Source organism: Gorilla gorilla, chromosome 4 (assembly GCF_029281585.2).
Source record: "Gorilla gorilla gorilla isolate KB3781 chromosome 4, NHGRI_mGorGor1-v2.1_pri, whole genome shotgun sequence".
Classification (NCBI taxonomy): Eukaryota; Metazoa; Chordata; class Mammalia; order Primates; family Hominidae; genus Gorilla; species Gorilla gorilla.
Window position 1 is genome coordinate 56364655 of NC_073228.2, and position 20911 is coordinate 56385565.

Here is a 20911-nt window from a genome sequence, read left to right on the forward strand (position 1 = left end):
ATGTTGGCCAGGCTGGTCTTGAATTCCTGACCTCCAGTAATCCACCTGCCTCAGCCTCCCAAAGTGCTGGGATTACCAGCGTGAGCCACCAAACCCGGCCTAAGGCTACTTCTTTACATACAAGTTTGTTAATTTCATTTTACAAGTCCAAGTTACAACTGCCAGTTTAACTAAGGGTAGAGTTTCAGCATCCCAACTAAAATGATAAAGTCTGCAACTGCCTGTAAACATTGTAACTATATTGCAACATTTAGCTACTATCAAAATCCTAAGACTGCTATTTGAAATAAGTTCAAACAATGTTTCCTCAGTGCATTACCTACAGACCCTAGGGACAAAGACAAAACCTAAGGTTAACTTCAGGCATCCACTGCCATCTATCAAAGGAACAATGCAGAGCATAAAACTCTGATAGGGGCATCTTCCTTCCCTCTTCCCTTTTCCCCTTCTCTCCCAACAGGTGTTTTGCTCTGCATTCTCCCTTTCAGTAGTATATGGTAGAATATCCTGAAAGAAACTTGTTTCCCTTGACAAGAATTTTCACTAACATTCACTCACAGAATTCAATGACTGTGCAGAAGTCCCAGCACAAATAAATGTCTCACTCATTCCTTTGTGATAAAAACCCATTCTGAAGCAAAGAAAAACTGCACCTTTTCCTAAATGTTATTTTGAGATATTTAAATTAAGTGAGCTTAAGTTTTATTTGCCTTAGTCACAAGTCCACAGTACAATAAAAGCAAAATTCAACCGCCAGATACAGTGCAAAGTAAGTTCCATACTAAACCACATTGCAAGGTTACATCTTTTTCAGTGGAAAATTTTGGAAAGTCACATCATTGTGGAGAGAATACAGTATAAAAGCACCTAAAAAGTTGGCCATTTTAAAGTGCTATATGACAGATGTATTAATGTGCTGCATTCACAAAGGTGGTTATGTGAATATACCAAGAACTAGTTTCTTTTGAAGACTATTTATGTTGGTTTTCCCTATGTTTTGATATGTTTTCCTATGTTATGATTATTCATTAAATAATAATCTTATATCCAAACTCACTGAATTTTTTTTTTTTTAACTCCACAGCCATTGTGGGACAATAAACCTTAAAGGCTGATATCATAACTATATGCTTCAGAAAAGTGTTTATGTTAGCAGGGGAGAGAAGAAAGAAAATATCAACAAATGAATCCCTATCTGGAGTCCAAACTGAGAAATGCATTATTTAATATGATCACAGTGCTAGTTTCAACTATTTAAAAATACAAGTCCATTATACTTCTAATGCAAAAAGTACAGAAATCATAATCAGGACACACAATTTCTAATGCATCAACACTATTTACTTTATGTCAGAACAAATCATTCTACCTTTTTTCATAAAAAATAAATGCACTTGAATAATTAGAAATGCTGTCACTTAAAAACTTCTAATAAATTAAGTCATTCAATAGCTCTTCTAATCATTTTTAAAGTATTGCAGCTCAATCAAGTCTTAATTGAGACTGGCAAGCATAAAGGCATAGACTGGCATCTCTACAATGACTTGCATTTTACATAAAATTTGAAAAAACTTCGGTAGATATTTGCAAAAAAAAATATTGAGGAACAAAACTGATCAACTGCCTTTGATAGCAAAAGAATACTAATGAGATGAAGAGACTTAGGTGCACCTTATCGAAATAAGCAAATGTATAATCCAAAGCTTCAGCATCATCAAAACGCAGATTTCAAAAGATATTCGGAAAAGGTTAATTTCATTTCTTAAGTGGCAAGCAACTGCACTCATTTCCTGTTCAGATTCAATTCAAATTTCAGCCATTTCCTTTTAAAGGAAACAGTACAGCAACACAGGGCAGAGGGTCGGTAATGCTACACTACCAAATCTAAAGAATAAAGTACCCGGAACTGGGTCTTGACACTCAAGATAAGCAATCAGCTTTTTATAGTACTCTTACACATTCAATAATTTGGCTTCCTTTAAAAAAAAAAAAAAGTCCACCTGTAAACTAAATAATGCCAAGAAAGCCCGTTTTGAAGAGAGAGGGCCTAGCAATACAATCATTTCAAGAGTTTTAATGCATTAGGCAATACGAGACTATTTACAACGAAATCAAACCATTTTAGTGGAATCTTGACTGTGCACGAGCATGTCACTCTGCCCCCAGTAATTAAGCTTATGTGGTGAGAGCTACCAGTATTAAAACAGAAAATACACAGGTAGCAGTGCAGCTGCGACATTACCAGGTAATTAAGCCTCCCCGAGGGTAGGTGGTTTCTGTATGGGGTAGGCCCTAAACGCCCAAGATCCTTCAACCCCTCTCTGAGATGTGTGCTTTGGCAAAAGCAGCGTCTCCTAAAGGGAAAGGGTCAAGGAATAAGGTTCCAAAAGAAGGAAAATCTGGAGAGAGGGAGTGCGTACGGAGCTCTGGGCTTGGGGCCGACAGAGGTTACCGAGCCACCCACTGCAAAGGCGAGTTTGTGGGGCCTGCTGAAGAGAAGGCCTCGCCTAGGAGTTGCAACACACTCTTTCTCCAGTGCGCAGCGCTCGGCCTGGGGGAGGGGGAGGAGGGGAAACAGCTGCCAGGGGAGCGGCGGGCCCAGCCCGGCCCGGCCCGCTCACCGTCAGGGTGTCGTCTATGTAGAGGGGAATCTGCCTCCTCTCGAAGGGGAACTCCTCCTCCCCGTCCCTGCACACTGCCACCAGTCGCGCCATCGTCCCCGACGCTGCCGTTGCCACCGTCACCACCTCCTCCCAGCTGCCGCCGCCGCCGCCGCCGCTGCTGTTTCTGCCGCCGCCGCTGCCGCCTCCTCCCAGCTCCTGCCTGCAACAGCCAAACCCCGCGAGCGTAAGCACCCGCCGCTGCGCAGCACATTCGCCACGGGGGGCAGGGAGCGGAGCGGGAGGGTACGGGAGAGCCGGGCTGCGTTTCCCATCACCCGATTCCACACACGCTCAGCCAATCAGCGCCCAGCGCCGCCGGGACCCGCCCCCCTCGCGCCGCGCTCCCTCCCTCTCTCCCGCCCGCCCGCCCGCCGGCCTCCAGTCAGGGTCCAAAGGAGAGGCGGAAGGGACCGGCCTGCCGGGGGCTTCCCCGCCCGCCGCAGGAGTCCCGGCCCCAGGACCCCACCCCTGGCCTGGGCCCCGCAGCCTGTTCCCCGCCGCCCGCCGCCCGGGTGTCCTCTGCCCCCAACTGACCCCTTCTCCCCGCTTCTGGGCGCACCCCGCCCAGTCGGCCCCAGGACTGCAGTTGCCCAGCGCGACCCCGCCCCTGGGAGGGGTCGACCCCGCAGCGGCTCTGCGGAGTCCAGGGAACGGGGAGGCTCAGACCCTTTCCTCACCCTTCTCGGAGGAGGCTGTCGGTTCCGACCTTCACCGTTTTCGTGGTCGCCTCGCTAACTCCCACCTCTGCTCCCTGTTACTGGCTGACGAGGCCCGCGTCAGGGCCGGCCTGGGCGGGAGCGCAGCTCCGAATGTCGTTTCCTCTCCAGGCAGTCAGCCGCTCGCGCCGCGGGGAGTGGAAGAGGGAGGGCGGGGGACAAGGGGAAGGTGGGGCCGGGCGGGGTCGGGCGCCGGGCGGGACCCACGTCCTCTCGCGAGACTGGGGCCGGCCGCGCTGGGGACCCCGCTGGAGAAATTTGCGCCCAGAGGGTGCGGGGCCGCCCTGGCCGTCCCGCCCGTGGGCCCGGCGCCCTCCTCGGAGCCCAGCCATTCCGCTAGACCCGAACTAGGACTGGTAGGAGGGGTGATCGGCCCAACCTCAGGCCCCAGCCGCGGGCCGGGAAGGCTTCCCCGCGGACGAGGGGCAAGCCCCTCGACGTCAGGGTGTCGTCTATGTAGAGGGGAATCTGCCTCCTCTCAAAGGGGAATTCTTTCAGCGAGTCAAGCCCGTCTGATTCGGGGCTGACTCAGGGCAGAGGCCCAGAGAGGACCTGGATAGGTTGCGAGAAGTCGAGATCAGAGGGGGCGGAAGGCAGTGAGAAAAGGGAGACGAGCATCGGGGGGGTGAGAGACAAACTCAGGTCTGGCTCTTGGCCCTTGACGCCACTGAATTCGCGTCCCACGGTGGGAAGAGGAGAAAAGGGCCCTGACACCGCGGCTCGCCAGGGGCCCGCTGCGTAGCTGCATCCCGATCCCGCTGAGGGGACAGCAAATAGTGAAGTGCTGACAGCTTGTGGTTGTCGTTACACTGGAAGGAAATAGAAAACCGGACAGTGGTGTGTGTGTGAGTGTCTTGGCCAAAGGAACTTCTTGCGCTGGGTTAATGTGAGCAGGTACTCCCTTGGGCGAAGTACTGGCACTGGCCAACGGCCTTTCCCTCTGGCCGTCTCCGAGGAAGCAGAACTGCTGTGAAGACAGTTCCTCTCGCCGCCGTGTGTTCAGTTCTGACCTTGAAGGTTTTGGAGGTCTGTTGTGAAGATATTTAGCCTATGAAAGTCCTGGTGATCTGAAGGACAGATCAATTTACTGCTCTATTTCCTGGAGCTGTGATACCTTTAAAAAAAGTATTTTGGGTCGGGCATGGTGGCTCACGCCTGTAATCCCAGCACTTTGGGAGGCCGAGGTGGGTGGATCACCTGAGGGTCAGGAGTTTGAGACCTGCCTGACCAATATGATGAAACCCCCGTCTCTACTAAAAATTCAAAAATTAGCCGGGCGTGGTGGCATGTACCTGTAATCCCAGCTACTAGGGAGGCTGAGACAGGACAATCACTTGAACCCGGGAGGCGGAGGTTGCAGTGAGCCCAGATCGCGCCATTGCACTGCAGCCTGGGCAACAAGAGCGAAACTCCATCTCAAAACAAAACAAACAAAGTATTTTGGTTATCACATGGAGTCTTAGAGATTCACAACAAAAAACCCATAGTGCACCCTTAGCCATGTTGACTTAGTACATTGTGTGGTCATTGTTAGGGTCGGTGACATAATAAACGAAGAACCATTGTTCATTCCCGAAGGTGTGATTACCCGGCAAATATTTATGTCTTCTGGGCCGGGGTCATGGCTCACGCCGGTAATCCCAGCACTTTAGGAGGCGAGGTGGGTGGATTACTTGAGGTCAGGAGTTCGAGACTGGCCTGACCAACATGGTGAAACCCAGTCTCTACTAAAAATACAAAATTAGCCGAGTGTGGTGGTGCACGCCTGTTATCCCAGCTACTCGGGAGGCTGAGGCAAGAGAATCACTTGAACCCGGGAGGCAGAGGTTGCAATGATCCGAGATCGCGCCATTGTGCCCCAGCCTGGGCGACAAGAGTGAAACTACGTCTCAAAAAAAAATTTTTTTTTATGTCTTCTGGCCATGTTAGCAGAGTAGAAGAGTGTGAGTATTAGCTTGAATCTAATACGTATGTATGATGTTCACATACATAGCCAAAATTTGGACATTTTTAGAGAATCTTGCGTTTTATGTAAAAAACAACAAAAACAAACCAGGACGGGGGCGGCAGCTAACACCTGTAATCCCAAGACTTTGGGAGGCCAAGGCGGGTGGGTCACTTGAGGTCAGGAGTTCGAGACGAGCCTGGGCAACATGGAGAAAACCCGTCTCTACTAAAAATACAAAAATCAGCTGGGCTTGGTGGCGAGCACTTTTAATCCCAGCTACTCGGGAGGCTGAGGCAGAAGAATCGCTTGAACCGGGAAGGCGGAAGTTGCAGTGAGCCAAGATACTGTGGCCTTCAGTATCTAGAGGTGCTCCTATAGTGGTACATCAATTAATGTACCCACTTTAAACCTTTTTTTTTTTTTTTGAGACGGAGTCTCGCTCTGTCGCCCAGGCTGGAGTGCAGTGACGCTATCTCGGCTCACTGCAAGCTCCGCCTCCCGGGTTCATGCCATTCTCCTGCCTCAGCCTCCCGAGTAGCTGGGACTACAGGCGCCTGCCACCACGCCCAGCTAATTTTTTGTATTTTTATTAGAGACGGGGTTTCACCGTGTCAGCCAGGATGGTGTTGATCTCCTGACCTCTTGATCCGCCCGCCTCGGCCTCCCAAAGTGCTGGGATTACAGGCGTGAGCCAACGTGCCCAGCCTAAACCTTTTAGACTTCATTAGGATTGTGGTTGGTAAAGAACATTAAAAATGACAAGCTCATTATATAGGTGCTAATTTTAATTACTTTGACTACTGAACACACGCCAGGTACTAACAAAGAAGGGAGTATTCACCCTGGGGATTTAAATCTGTGAAAAGGTATTAAAACACATATATAAAACACAATAAAATGAAATCCCAAAGGTCTCTTTCCATCTGAGCTTACTTTCCCTAATTTGAGTTTGTCTCTTAGGTCCACTGGACAAATAGGAATTAGTATCTTTGGACAAATAGGAATTCAATGTAAACGTGTTCTTAAAGGCGAAAAAGGTGGATTTGCTAGGTAAGTTGCTGTTTCTCAAGGAGGTAGCCTGGGTGCTATAAATCCAATCCAATCTAATCTAATCTAATACCATACAATATAATACAATCGATACAATAAAATCAATATCCCAAGGAAAACGCTTAGAAAATTATTTCATGGCAAAATAATTTTTCAAAGTTTTCACTGTGCATCTTCCTGGTTTTAGAGTAAGCACTTATTTTTATTTTCACTATTGCTCTATTTTTAGCCATAACCACCAGTACTGCAGCAAATATTTCTTGAGAATTATCCTATGTACTTTAAAATGAAAAGTATCTGCTTTTAGAGAGCAAACCTCTAATTGACAAAATATATAATTGCTACATTAAAAGACAGTTGTCTGTTGCCTATTATTTCATTTTGATATTGGCATTGTGAAATGCAAGTTCAAAGGATTTGAAAGGCCAGGAAAGTAAAGGCAATCAACAGCAGAACACATTTTGCTGGTACCTAATAAAGAACAGTTGGAGGGACGGAGCTGTAATAAATTATCAGCAAAATACCATTCTTTTTCTCAGGTCCAAATGTGTGAGACGCTAGCCACAAAATGCAGGCATAAATGAGATCTATCTGTTCTCCAGGCTACCTAGGTTTTAAAAAAATGAAAAGTACCAAGGTATTCCTTATTATGTCTTAGCTTCATAGACTATATTTAAACTCCTAGGGAGGAACATAAGGTTCTTGTATGATTTATATAAATACATTGGACATTTATGCTCAATAAAAATAAAACTGGTTGTCATCTTCGGCACACAAGAGCTACTGGGGCACGTGTAGTAGACATCCCCAGTTTATAATTGTGTAAAATTAAAATTGAACGGGTGCGGTGGCTCGCACCTGTAATCCCAGCACTTTGGGAGGCCGAGGCGGGCGGATCACGAGGTCAGGAGATCCAGACCATCTTGGCTAACAGTGAAACCCCATCTCTAATAAAAATACAAAAAATTAGCCGGGCGTGGTGGCAGGCACCTGTAGTCCCAGCTACTCGGGAGGCAGAGGCAGGAGATCGTGCCACTGCACTCTAGCCTGGGCAACAGAGCAAGACTGCGCCTCAAAAAAAAAAAATTAACATTATGGGAGTCACTTTCTGAAGGGCATAGATAGGCTGAGGTCCTGGACAGATTATGTTCTTCTTACTCCTCACTTTGTTATCTTTCCCTCTCCTCTGCCCTCAAAAATTGATAGTTGCAAGGAAAAGATAGTTGATTAGAAGACTTCTTGTTGTTTCATTATAATAACCACAGTTTTATGTGGTAAGACAATCTATGGCCACAGAATGTTATTTAAATTACCATAGTGACCTAAATCTGAGGATCTGTGGATTGGGTTTTCTTTTTCATGAGCTGACACTGGGAAGTTCTGTTTTATCTGTCAAAAATAAACACACCTGGTCGGGTGCGGTGGCTCATGCCTATATCCCAGCACTTTGGGAGACCAAGGCAGGCGGATCACTTGAGGACAGGAGTTCGAGACTGGCCTGGCCAACGTGGTGAAACCTCATCTCTACTAAAAATATAAAAATTAGCCGGGCGAAGTGGCGCGTGCCTGTAATCCCAGCTCCTCGGGAGGCTGAGGCAGGAGAATTGCTTGAACCTGGGAGGCGGAGGTTGTAGTGAACCAAGACTGTGCCACTGCACTCCAGCCTGGGAGACAGAGCAAGATTCCATCTCAAAAAAAAAAAAAAAAAAAAGACAGTAGAATATTAAACGTCATTATAGGCCAGGATCACGACGCCTGTAATCCCAGCATTTTGGGAGGCTGAGGCAGGAGAATTGCTTGAACCTGGGAGGCGGAGGTTGTAGTGAACCAAGACTGTGCCACTGCACTCCAGCCTGGGAGACAGAGCAAGATTCCATCTCAAAAAAAAAAAAAAAAAAAAGACAGTAGAATATTAAACGTCATTATAGGCCAGGATCACGACGCCTGTAATCCCAGCACTTTGGGAGGCTGTGATGGGAGGATCACGTGAAGCCAGGAATTTGAGACTAGCCTGGGCAACCCCATCTCTATTTTTTAAAGATTTAAATTAAATTAAACCTTAATTTAGCCATAGTTTTATTAAATTACACTGGGTACTTGATGACTCTCATCTTTCTTATTGGTTCTCCTTTCCCTTAGCATGGTAGGTGAGGATGCCTGATGTGGCCCCTGCCTGCCTCTCCAGCTCTCTGCCCATGCTCTTCCTTTTTCTGTGTTCAGCCTTCTTTCAATTCCATTATGTGCTTGGTGCCCTCCCAACGTAGGACTTTTGCTGAGGGAGTCATCCATCTATAATGTTCTCTGCCATTTGCCCCCCAGCCCCCAGACACATAAGACTTTATAACTCCTCATTCCACTTATCAGCTCTAGCTCAAAAAAAAAAAAAAAAAAAATCTGTGGGGAAAACTTGACTCCTTACTAGGTCAGTTCTTGATTTGACACTCTTGACAACCTATGCTTTTTCTTCATAACTTAGCATTTCACAATAGATGTTTAATGTCTGTTTCCTCCACTAGATTGCAAGCTCTGAGGTATCAGGAAATTTGTGCTGTGCTTCTTAAATCCCTAGCATAGGGTAGGCTAAAAGATGAATTAATCCCAAAGCAAAACTTTGTCTCGTAATTATTATGTGTATAAGCTATAATATAACATCCAATTCAGTCTATTTTTTTTGTAGACAGGGTCTCACTATGTTTCCCAGGATGGTCTTGAACTCCTGGGCCCAAGCAATCCTCCCACCTCAGCCTCCCAAAGTGCTGGGATTACAGGCGTGAGTCACCATGCCCAGCCTTCCGTCTATTCTTTGGTGCATTTAACTGTCTGACTTCATAGTATATAAGTAATTTATTTTATTTTTAAAATTTTTCTTTTTATATCCACCCATCTGCACACTGGAGTGTTTGATTTTAAACACTTGCTTCTTAGTCCTAGGTTTTATTCAAAAATTTAAATTGAGCAATAAACAAGTATTGACAATCCATAGTTCACACTGAAATGTCAACATAAACATTTCATTTTATATTTATTGTAAAAGCAATATACAGTAAAAATACAGAATAGCATAAGGTTACATTAAGATGGAAAGTAAAAATTTTCCTCCCCCCACCCCAACAGTCTTTCAATGTCACAACTATAAAGTTTCTTTAAAATACTACTTAATACATTCTAACAAGTCAAAAGGCTTTGTTTCTTCTTGGTTTTATTGTTGAGATACATTAAAATATTAAGCATTGGCCCAGTGTGGTGGCTCACACCTGTAATCCCAGCACTTTGGGAGGCCAAGGTGGGTGTTATCACTTGAGTTCAGGAGTTTGAGATCAGCCTGGCCAATATGGCAAAACCCCATCTCTACTAAAAATATAAAAATTAGCTGAGCATGGTGGTACATGCCTACAGTGCCAGCTACTCAGGAGGCTGAGGCAGGAGAATTGCTTGAACCCGGGAGGTGGAGGTTGCAGTGAGCTGAGATGGCACCACTACACTCCAGCCTGGGTAACAGAGCGAGACTCTGTCTCAAAAAAAATAATAATTAAGCATCACTGCTGTTTAGATGACTGAAACTATTTTATAATAAAATATGGTTAACACTGTTGCCAAAAGCACAATATCTTTACAATTAATATTCCTCATTAAATATTGCCCAAATACTTATATATCCTACTCCTGCTGATCACCAAAATTGTATAGTCTTATCTTGCAAATATAGTACATATACAATTAAACAGTTGGAAAACATATAGAGATTGACCACAAATAAGGCCCACAAGGTACTGCTGTGTAATGTATCTACCATCAGGTTGATCAGGCCAGTTGTTATATTTGACAGCAAGAAAAATATTAACTGTTTTCTGTTTAGAGCTGTGATTAAACAAAGACTGGGTTCCATTCTTTCAGCTTCAGGGACTAGAGATTCTGAATGCTTTTTATTTGTAACAGGTGACTGGATAAGTTTCCAAGAACATGGTACTAGAGCTCCTTTAATTAGAAATTTGGCAAAACTCAAAATTATATCACCCAGTAATAAACTACTAAGAAGCATCAGGCTAGAAGCAACTATCCAAATACAAAAGGCTAAATTTGCCATTCTTCGAGATACTGCTTCTACGTTTACTTGAACTACGTAAAGAGATATGAAGAGGCTAATAGCTGCCAGTAAAAGAAAACAGGCTACTTTTATCAAGTCTTTGATATGTGATCGGTTCTTATGCACATACAACCCTGTTTGCGCACCAGCCATATGTATTGCCACATACCCCAGGGTAGAGATTATTCCTTCGCGGTTGGCATTTAATAGACCAACCCGTGTGCCACTACCATCAGTGCCATATAATATTAACCTCTTCAGTGAGGTAAAGTCAAGGGCTAGCTGGTATAATACAGTAATGCTGAGGGCAATAATCCAGGACTTATTTAGGGGAAAAATAATCAACAGCAGTGGTGTTATCAATTTCACAACTATTATGGTAAAGAAAAAGTTCCAGTGAACTCCATACTCAGTTAAATGTTCCTGATAGCCTATTGATTTTATAATGGCTAATCGTCCGATTCCTAGGAAGACTAATGGCCAAACAGAGTACAATGAGTTTGTAAAGTAATGCAATTTGGACCCTTCCATATATTTTCTCCTCCTGACCTCTAGACAAACCATTGCAGACCCAAAAACAAAGCCACCTACTCCAAAATCCATTGCTCCTGTCCCATAGAGCTCAGTTTTGGCAAATCTTCTGGGAAAAAGTGGGAAGTCCACAGCCAAAATAGCAATAGCAGTAAATGCACTGGTAATTACACGGAAACAGGAGATGGCTGGAATGTATTCTGATTCTAGACTGATGTTCAAGAATTTTTCAAGGATTTTTAGGAAAGGCAGTCTGGCATAGCAGGTCCTCCTTCGGTATATTTGATACAACAGCCCTGCCCCAAAGATAATTACACCGAGAAGCTCAAGGAGGATAAATGAAGCCCAAATGGTCAAAGTGGCTACCATGGGAACTATTAGGACAACAAAGTCAATGAGGAATCTAGTTTTCCAGGTAGGTGAAAAAGAACACAAGTACTGTGAGAAAATGATCAGGAACCCTCTGCACAGGATACAGAATGCAGGAAAGCACAATCCCTGGGTGATTTCCAGCACGGTGGTTCCATTGAGGTTACTGACAAAAGCTTCCTTCATCTGCTTTTCAGACATTTTTCTTCCTGTGAAAACAAGAGCAAAGGAATGGATTTGTGAAAAGCAGCATTCTTGTGTAATTAGCATACCTGGCTTAATTTTACTCTCATTCCTAGATTTCAGAGCAGAACTTTGGGCCCTAATGAGTTCACCTAGGATTTGTGATTCCCCTTCCAAGGATTGTGGGAAGAAGCTTAACACTAATGTGTTCAGATAGAAATGTCATACTAATAATATGAAATTATTGGTTACAAAGCTTCAGCTATTCCCTGTACAAGACAGACTCACAAAGTGAATTTGGGGCCAGGTGCGGTGGCTCACACCTGTAATCCTAGCACTTTGGGAGGCCGAGGTGGGAGGATCACCTGAGGTCAGGAGTTCAAGACCAGCCTGGTCAACATGGTGAAAGCCCGTCTCTACTAAAAATACAAAAATTAGCCAGGCGTGATGGCACCCGCCTGTAATCCCAGCTACTTTAGAGGCTGAGGCAGGAGAATCGGTTGAACCGGGGAAGCAGAGGTTGGAGTGAGCCATTGCACTCCAGCCTGGGCCACAGAGTGAGACTCCATCTCAAAAAAAAAAAAAAAAAAAAAAAGTAAAAAAGCAAAGGAAAAGAGAGCGAATTTGGGATATAAACTCTGAGAATGGCATCATAGGCAGATGGGAATTTCTATTATGGAGCACAGTACGTATCATGAAGATTCTTTGATGCAAATTGAATAGGATTTACTAATGACCTTAAAGCAAATTCAAAGGCTAGGGGCCAAGTACGTTTTGAAGTTGGGGGCCTTGGTTCCAGTTCAGAGCCTCTCCAAACCTACTGCCTCGGTACAAAACGTGACCCCTGCAGTGATTTCTGGATCCCCAGGCTGCTCCTTTCCTCATTTACAGACAGCTATGTTTTTAGGTTAGGATGGAAGTAGGTACGGTGGGTGCATTAAGAATGGATGTATAGCACATACTAGTGTTAGTTGCTCTTTTATTAAGGGTTGTAAAACACCTCTGAATGCCACACATCATTGTCTGAAAAACGGCATACTGGAAGAACACATTTGTTGGTTAAACATGAACCTAGAGTTTCTCAGTGTACCATGAGCTGAATAAGTAAGTGAATGCATGCGTGCATTATGGCCTGTCTGGAACCTGTGACAATATCTCACAGTAACCAACTCAAATCAGTTGACCATTAAAAATAAAAGTCCTAGCCGAGAGAAGTGGCTCATGCCTGCAATCCTAGCGCTTTGGGAGGAGAGAGGATCGCTTAAGGCCAGGAGTGAAAAAAAAAAAAAAAAAAGAAAAATTAAAAATTAGCTGAGCGTGGTGCGCGCCTGTAATGCCAGCCACTCGCCAGGCTGAGGCGGGAGGACCGCTTGAGCCCAGAGGTGGAAGGCAGCAGTGAGCCGAGATCGCGCCACTGCACTCCTACCTGGGCGACAGAGCGAGACTCCGTCTCTTAAAAAATAAACATAAGGCCGGGCGCGGTGGCTCACGCCTGTAATCCCAGCACTTTGGGAGGCCGAGGTGGGCGGATCACGAGGTCAGGAGATCGAGACCACGGTGAAACCCCATCTCTACTAAAAATACAAAAAAAAAATTAGCCGGGCGCAGTGGCGGGCGCCTGTAGTCCCAGCTACTCGGGAGGCTGAGGCAGGAGAATGGCGTGAACCCGGGAGGCGGAGCTTGCAGTGAGCCGAGATTGCACCACTGCACTCCAGCCTGGGCGACAGAGCGAGACTCCGTCTCAAAAAAAAAATAAATAAATAAATAAATAAATAAACAAACATAAAAAGTCTTTTTCCTAACAGACGCCCGACCTGGCCGCGCCCTACCCGTATACCTCACGTGCTCCAAATGGTGCCGGCGCCCCCAGCAGACAGTGTACGTGGGAAGGGCCGCCGGACTCCCGCTGCACCCGCCAAACCACGCGGGAACCAGCCGCTTCCGCCTCCCGCGCGGCACTTCCGGCCGACAGAGGCAGCTGGCACTTCCGGGCCGACCGATTCCGCGCGTCTCCGCCCATCATGGCGCTCGTCCCAGTGTCCCGTGGGCTACCCACTCCTGTCATGTCCTTTGGGCTGGTGTAGGCCAAATCTTCTAGGGCTGTAGCCCTGAGAGGAGCGCCTGGAGAGGAAACGGCGCGCCATGCACCTCACACGGCCCCTCAGACCTCACGGCGAGGCCCTACCAGGGTAATGGTGTCCGCCGGACTCGCACAAGACTCCGCCGCGGCGACCTCTACCGAAAGACTTCCAGTCCTGGGGTCGCCCGAAGGCCCAGGAAACCGTGCTTCCGCGCTTCTCCCCCAGAACGTGGGAAGCTGCCGCTTTACCCTCATTTTACCCCAGGGTCGCAAAACATCTCACCGTAGTTGAAGCCCGCAAGCCGGACCAGGCGTCCCGGCCAAGCCACGTGCGCCCCCCGCGCCGCGAGTGCGCGCCCCGCCCCTGGGGAGGAGCCGGCCGACCCCCGGCTACTTAGCCAGTGCGGCAGCCGACGGGGTGCGGTTCGGCGGTCCCAGGTTCCTCTCCTCACTGCACGCTCTTGCCCCTCCTCTTTTCTCTCCTGCCCGTGTTCTTCCCGCCGCCTGACCTGGCCCGCCCCCCTTTCCAGTCTGGCCGGGCGGGGGCCTGAAGCACGGCGGCTCGGGCCGTGGGACCGGTGAGTGTCAACCCGAGCTTGTATCTGAAGCCCTTCAGACGCGGAAGGGGCTTGGGAGGCCAGTTTGCCCCGCAGCGGTGAGGAAGAAGTAGGCGTCTTCACCTCCCCTTCCAAAGCGCCGTTTCCCTCCTTTTTGCCTTTTCCTTTTGACCCTCTTGTGTCTCACGAGGGGGTAGCCCAGCTCTTGGCTCTTGCTTGAAACAAGTCTTTCTTGAACACCCTCCACCTTTCCACCTGGCCGGCAGGGGGCGGCCTGGGTGGGGAGAGGGTCCTTGCTCCACTCTTCGCCCAGCTGAGGAACCCGGGAGGGGGCGGCTGGTCCCGGGAGGTGTCAGGGCAGCTGCGCCCTTGGCTGGGGTCACGTCCACCTTCCTGGGAAGGACATACTCTCCCCGTGCCAGGTGCTTCCGGAACGGCATCCCAGCCCTGGGTTTCCGGCACGACGCCCGGACCATGAGTCCCCGGTTCCCGCCGGGAACCTGGGGGCGGAGCCAGCTGGACTGATGAGACCCTTACCCAGCGCTTCTCAGCGTCTGCCCTCCCACTGTCCTCCATGCCTAGAAAGAAACTGAGTCTGAGAAGGAGGGACTGGTGATCAGGTTGCCACTTGCCTTGATTCGGTGTTCCATTTACTCATTACCGTCTCCCTTCTGCCCACAGTGGTCACACCCTTTCCAGAAATTCTTGGCTGGTAACCGCGAAACCGACTGGAGCAGGAGCTGGGAGAACTGGAGAAAACTGCTCTAATCTCACTTGACTCCAGCTAGGAGCTGATGCTGCATCGTAATAACATTTGCAGAGCGCTTTCACAGGTATTAGCCCCTTTAACGCTTCATTTAGCCCCGTGAGATCTGGATATTATCACTCCGTTTTGTAAACGAGGAAACAGAGTGAGGCTTAGTTCTTGGGTTCTGTGCCAGGGGCCTTGGGTTTTGGATTCAAACCCCAAACCTGTTGTGCTGCCCCTCTGGACCTATTGCTTGAGATGAGTTCCCAGTTGAAAGAGCTTTGTTCTCTGGAGCCCTCTGCATGGCTGTCCCTTGGATGGGGTACAGTCAGTGTCCAGGGTCAGGATCTTCTAGGGCTGTAGCACCACACCTTTCCTGGTCCAGCACGGTCCTGATACCTGTTTCCGCCTCAATTGTCCTTTTTCCAGCTTCTATGGAAGTGCCTATCCCTGGGTTCTTTAAAGACTTGATGTATTCAGAGCCTCAAGAAAGTCTCCACCAGGGTTAATCCATTGCAGGCACGCTTCACCCTCAGCCTCATCTCTCCTTGCTAGGGGTGGTGCCAAGGCCTAGAAAATTCCAAGTCTGAGGGTCACTTAACCATTCTTCAAAGATTGGCTTAGGCCCAGCCTCACAACACCCCACCTCCCAGATGGATTCAGCTCCCTGAAATCCTCACCTTCTTGAAGTTGACACTGGACCGTTCACCTGATTAGCGCTCCCAAATGGATCATCAACCCTTAGTCGTAGTGCTAACAGTGTTTATCCTCTGAGTGAATACTCAGATTCGTACTTTGTGTGGTGCTGTCAAACCATGACCTCATTGACCTTCACAACCACTCCTTATGAGGCAGATTTAACTGTCCCCATTTTCAAGGTAAGAAATTGAGGTAGGTGATGTGCCTGACCCAGGATCACACACCCAGTGAGTGGTTGAACTATGATATAAACTACCACACCACACCTTTCCTGGAGCGGCAAGAGATGACTCCAGCCTCTCCTCCCCACCAACGACTGGCTACACTGAAATAGGATATTTCTGTCTAATGTAGAGGATAGGGCACAAGGCTTCTCTGTCTCCCGAGTGTCTTACTCCTCCTCCATGGCACACTGACCCAGAGGGTTTGCAGCCCCACCCCAACCCAAACCCTAACCCTGTAATAAAACTGGCCCAGGGAGCCTCTGAGGCTCTCATAAAAGTTTCCCTGTCTCCTAATTGGCAAGGGAAAGGACAGGCCCACTCTCCGCCCAGGCCTGCCTTGCATCTCATTTTGGTTGCTTCTGCTAGGTGGGAAGGAGTGAGTGAGTCACCCCAGAAAAGCCCTTACCTGTGTGTGGTCCTTGTCTTCTCTCTCATGCCACAGGCCCTGGAGTGACTTGTCTGAGATTCCTCCAGAACTGAGCCCTTTGTTGGAACCATACCCCAGCCCATGGTCCCATGACTAGGTGGATAGTACTCCTTGTACCTCCTGCAACCCAGAACCCTGGCTGACCACTTTGAAGGAGGATGCTCCAGCAGGTAAAACCTCAACCTTAGATAACCCAGGCCCTCAAGCACCTGCAGCATCTGTTGCTAGCCCTAACCTGGAAGGAAGGGAAAGCCCCCTTAAAGGTCTCTTTTCTCTCCTCAAATTGTCTCTCCAGTGCCTTTTACTCATCATCAAGAAACTCTTCCTGATACCTAATTTGAATCTGTCTTGTTTTTAGCTCCTTTCTTTGGGATGGGTAAGGGAATCCTTAGGGCACTTTGGGGATTCTGCAGAGGAAGTCCTGAGAGATGTCCCTGCCACCTGAATTGTTGAGGCATAGTAGAAGCCTGGGGCTTCCAAGAGGATGTGTTCCTTGAAGCTAAGCCTTAAAGAACTAGAAAGAATTAGCCACTTGGAGAAGGAAAATAAGCACTCCAGGCAAAGAGGTCAGCCTGTGCAGAAATGTAGGAGACTATGAGGAAATATGGAAGGATTCTAATGAGTGGATCATGGGTTACATGATCCCCATGTCTCTGCCTCTCTGTAAAGGCTACTGTTGCCCCAGGCCTGTAGGATTCCAAATCACCTTTTACAGTGGAGCTCTATCTCATACCCATATCATCCTTCATGTGTAACTCTTGGTCCTGAGAGAGTGCCAGTACTTATTTGCTGACTTTTTATTTTACCAAGTGTTGCCAGGCACTGGGCTGAGGCAGATGTTGAGGTTGGTGCTTGCCCTCAAGGAGCTCAGAGTCTAGTGGAGTCTTGGGTAGGTAAGTGCCTGACCTCAGCAAGGTAGCAGCCAGGTGTGGGGCCTGCCAGCGTCAAGGGAGCCATAGTAGACACTGCAGCTTGACCTTCCAGCCATATGGCTCCTGGAACAGGTTTGAAGGTAAGAAGTGGGCAAAACAGTTGACTGCTCTGGGCTTCTTCCTTGCTTATTTTTAAACTTTTTTTTTCTCTTATTAAAAAAAAAAAGATATATCAATACAATGGAATAAAGCAAGTTACATAAAAATATAATACTTTTCAATGTTTTTAAAGTATGTAGGGGAAAAAACCTATGATATTCTCTAAAATATTGGTTATTTCTGGGTAGTATGATTATGGATTTTTATGCTCCTTTTGCTTATCTCTATTTTCCAATTTTTTTTTTTTTTTTTTTTTGAGATGGAGTCTCACCCTGTCATCCAGGCTGGAGTGTAGTGGCTTGATCTTGGCTCACTGCAACCTCCGCCTCCCAGGTTCATGCTATTCTCCTGCCTCAGCCTCCTGAGTAGTTGGCACTACTGGCGCCGGCCACCACGCCTGGCTAATTTTTTGTATTTTTTAGTAGAGATGGGGTTTCACCGTGTTAGCCAGGATGGTCTCGATCTCCTGACCTCGTGATCCACCCACCTCGGCCTCCCAAAGTGCTGGGACTACAGGCGTGAGCCACCGCGCCCGGCCTCCAAATTTTTTTTAATAATTTTTGTTTATTTATTTATTTTTATTTTAGAGATGGAGTCTCACTCTGTTGACAAGGCTGGTCTCAAACTCCTGACCTCAGGTGATCCATCCGCCTCAGCCTCCCAAAGTGCTTTTACAGGGGTGAGCCACCGCACCCAGCCGTGAGACCCTGTCTCTTAAATAAATAAATAAATAAGGCCAGGCACGGTGGCTCATGCCTGTAATCCCAATACTTTGGGAGGTCGAGGCGGGCAGATCACCTGAGGCCAGGAGTTCGAGACCAGTCTGGCCAACATGACAAAACCCCATTTCTACTAAAAATACAAAAACTAGCCAGGTATGGTGGTGCATGCCTGTGATCCCAGTTACTTGGGTGGCTGAGGCATGAGAATCACTTGAACCTGGGAGACAGTGGTTGCAGTGAGCTGAGATTGTGCCACTGCACTCCAGCCTGGGCGATAGAGCGAGACTCTGTGTCAAAAAAAAAAAAAAAAATACAAAAGCCACTTTTAGAAGAAGAATAGCTAACCCCTTTTGGCAGATTCCAGATGGCCTTTCTGAATCCTTCATGTGTTTATGTGCTTGTGAGTATCTGTGAGGTAGGTACCATTATCCCATTTTACAGAAAAGAACTTTAAAAAATTATTTAGAGACAGGGTCTCACTTTGTTGCCCAGTGCAGTGATATCCCCATAGCTCACTGTAGCCTCGACCTCCTGGGCTGAAGCAACCCTCCTGCCTCAGCCTCTAGAATAGCTGGGGTTACAGGCACATACCATAATGCCCAGCTAATTTTTAAATATTTTTTATAGAGACAGGGTCACCTTGGCCTCCCTAAGTGCTGGGATTACAGGCTTAAGCCACTATGGCCAGCTGGAAATTTTTCTATTTTTATTTTTTACTTTAGAGACAAGGTCTTGCTCTGTTGGCCAGGCTAGAGTGCAGTGGTACAATCATAACTCATTGCAGCCTCGATCTTTTAGGCCCAAGTGGTTCTTCTACCTAAGCCTCCCAAGTAGCTGGGATTACCGGGACCAGATGAGGAGAATTGAGGCACAAAGAGATTAAGAAATTAACATAAGAGTATGTAACTGTAAGAGATAGAATCAGGATTCAGAGCCAGACAACTAACTTTCAAGTCCAGGTACTTGATCACCATACTCAGATGCCTCTCTGGTTGGATCAGAACTCTTCATAAATTGTGTCTGTGTTTGTGAGTGGTTTGTGTAGTGGTGTTTTTTTTTTTCCCCTTCATAAAAGGAGAGGGATATGCATAGATATAGCTGTGCTCTGACCTCCGCAGTTACTCTGGAGGCCAAGAGCCTACCTTGTGCATTATAGTGGGCCCAAAGTTCAGAGAACAGGCAACGGTTTTGGAAGAAGTGCATTACTGGGCCTCTTGGAGGAAATTTGCCACCATGGCTTATTTCTATGAGAGGTTTGAAATTTTAGGCTCACCATTCTCATTGGAAATTCACCTGTTGTATCACAGACCTCTTCCTGCAAAAGCACATTTCAGCAAGATACCTGTCTTCAACCCCCAATCTATCTTTCCTGCATCCCCAAAGGAGACAGTAGGAGAAATGGGACCACAGGAGGAAGTGGAGGGATGATACATGTGGAAAGGGTTGGCATCAAGAATGGGCAAAGGAAGATAGGGTGACTCATGCCTCTAGTCCCAATTACTCAGGAAGCTGAGGCAGCGGAATCACTTGAGCTCAGGAGTTGGAGGCTGTAGTGAGATATGATCACACCACTGCACTGCAGCCTGGGTAGCAGAGCAAGACTCCATCTCTTAAAAAAGAAAGGAAAAAAAAAAAAAGATAGGCAAGGGAGGAGAAAGGACCTGTTCCCTTGGTGCGTATTCTTGACCTCAGACAGCCGTCTGAGCCAGGCTTTCTCTCAAGCAGACTCAGGCCAAGGGAACCAATTCATTAGCCAGCCTAAATTTAAGCCACAAAAGGCAGGTGATGAAGACATGGGGCTACCTCTCTCAGAAGGTACAGCTGTTTTACATCAAAAGCTGAACTGTCTCTTCCCAAAAAGGCCTAACCCATGGTTCTTTTCCTTTGCAACATTCCTATAGCCTTATTTCTAATAAGGCTAGTAGCCTGGAAGTGCTACTTCCAAGTGGCCGGAGCTCTTGGCAGAAGAGATAGCATTTGTTGAGTACATGCTGTATGCCGGGCACTGACTAAATGCTTTGTATATTTCTTCTTTTCTTCCCAATAACCTTGTCAGTTGAGTTTATTTTCCTTTATTTACGAATAAAGAAACTGTGACTCAAAGAGGGTAACTTACCCAGGCTCACAGGGCTACTAAGAGGCAGAACTGAAATTTGAACCCAACCAGACTATGATACCAGAGACTCCTTCTACTATACAGGTTCCCACCCTTCTGTAGCTGCCAGCTGTTCTGAGTACCAGCTGTCGCGGCCTTCATGTTTTTTGGTTTTTTGGTTTTGTTTTGTTTTTTTGAGACAGAGTCTTGCTCTGTCGCCCAGGCTGAAGTGCAGTAGCACAATGTTGGCTCACTGCAAGCTCCGCCTCCTGGGTTCACGCCATTCTCCTGCCTCAGCCTTCCGAGTAGCTGGGACTACAGGTGCCCGCCACCACGCCTGGCTAATTTTTTGAATTTTTTTTAGTAGAGACGGGGTTTCACCGTGTTAGCCAGGATGGTCTCGATCTCCTCACCTTGTGTCCCGCCCGCCTTGGCCTCCCAGAGTGCTGGGATTATAGGCATGAGCCACTGTGCCTGGCCTCACCTTCACGTTATCTCTTCCAGGTCAATGGCCACAATCCGGGGTCTGATGGCCAAGCCAGGGAGTACCTCAGAGAAGACCTGCAGGAGTTCCTGGGTGGGGAGGTCCTGCTGTACAAGCTGGATGACCTCACCAGGGTGAATCCTGTGACACTAGAGACAGGTATGGGCCTCCCATTCCTCAGGAGTATCACCTCCAGGAGGTTGGAGGTGTGATGAGAGTAGTCAGCACAGCTTCTCCAGGTCAGATGGAGGTCGGCAGGACTCCTGATCTGGAGCCAGGTGGGCTGCTCCAGACCTCCGC

At 47.4% G+C, this 20911-nt stretch overlaps 3 protein-coding genes across 17 annotated transcripts in view; 1 reads left to right on the top strand and 2 right to left on the bottom strand.

Moving 5' to 3' along the window:
- The window catches only part of GGNBP2 (gametogenetin binding protein 2), a 47018-nt gene extending 42071 nt beyond the window's left edge, over positions 1-4947 (bottom strand). For 2 of the 4 annotated variants that reach the window (XM_031011015.3, XM_031011014.3), the window contains exons 1-2: positions 3341-4947; positions 2622-2823 (exon numbers count right to left, since the gene is read on the bottom strand). In XM_031011015.3, the coding sequence (XP_030866875.1) occupies positions 2622-2714 (93 nt within the window). In that variant the 5' untranslated portion in view covers positions 2715-2823; positions 3341-4947. The remainder of the gene's footprint in view (positions 1-2621; positions 2824-3340) is intronic. The other 2 variants (XM_055388350.2, XM_055388349.2) reach the window with 2 other exon arrangements.
- Positions 4948-9360: 4413 nt separating this feature from the next.
- PIGW (phosphatidylinositol glycan anchor biosynthesis class W) lies at positions 9361-14101 on the bottom strand. Of its 2 annotated transcripts, none has more exons than XM_055388351.2 (2): positions 13908-14101; positions 9361-11570 (listed from the first exon to the last, which is right to left on the bottom strand). In XM_055388351.2, exon 2 carries the CDS (start codon positions 11560-11562, stop codon positions 10048-10050), a length of 1515 nt encoding a protein of 504 aa, XP_055244326.1. In that variant the 5' UTR covers positions 11563-11570; positions 13908-14101; the 3' UTR covers positions 9361-10047. The 2 variants fall into 2 exon arrangements, with proteins under 2 accessions (XP_055244326.1, XP_004041920.3); XM_004041872.5 differs by lacking the exon at positions 13908-14101 and adding an exon at positions 13382-13503.
- MYO19 (myosin XIX) overlaps positions 13980-20911 on the top strand; it is a 39244-nt gene continuing 32312 nt past the window's right edge. For 2 of the 11 annotated variants that reach the window (XM_055388345.2, XM_055388347.2), the window contains exons 1-4: positions 14063-14202; positions 14863-15014; positions 16295-17989; positions 20632-20770. In XM_055388345.2, coding sequence (XP_055244320.2) covers positions 17900-17989; positions 20632-20770 — 229 coding nt within the window. In that variant the 5' untranslated portion in view covers positions 14063-14202; positions 14863-15014; positions 16295-17899. Of the gene's footprint in view, positions 14291-14862; positions 15015-16294; positions 17990-20631; positions 20771-20911 lie in introns of all 11 variants that reach the window. The other 9 variants (XM_063706516.1, XM_004041867.5, XM_019027194.4 and 6 more) reach the window with 9 other exon arrangements.

Bases quoted from the DNA above. Each gene is read 5' to 3' on its own strand.
- PIGW (XM_055388351.2), bottom strand. From the start codon at position 11,562: ATGTCTGAAAAGCAGATGAAGGAAGCTTTTGTCAGTAACCTCAATGGA.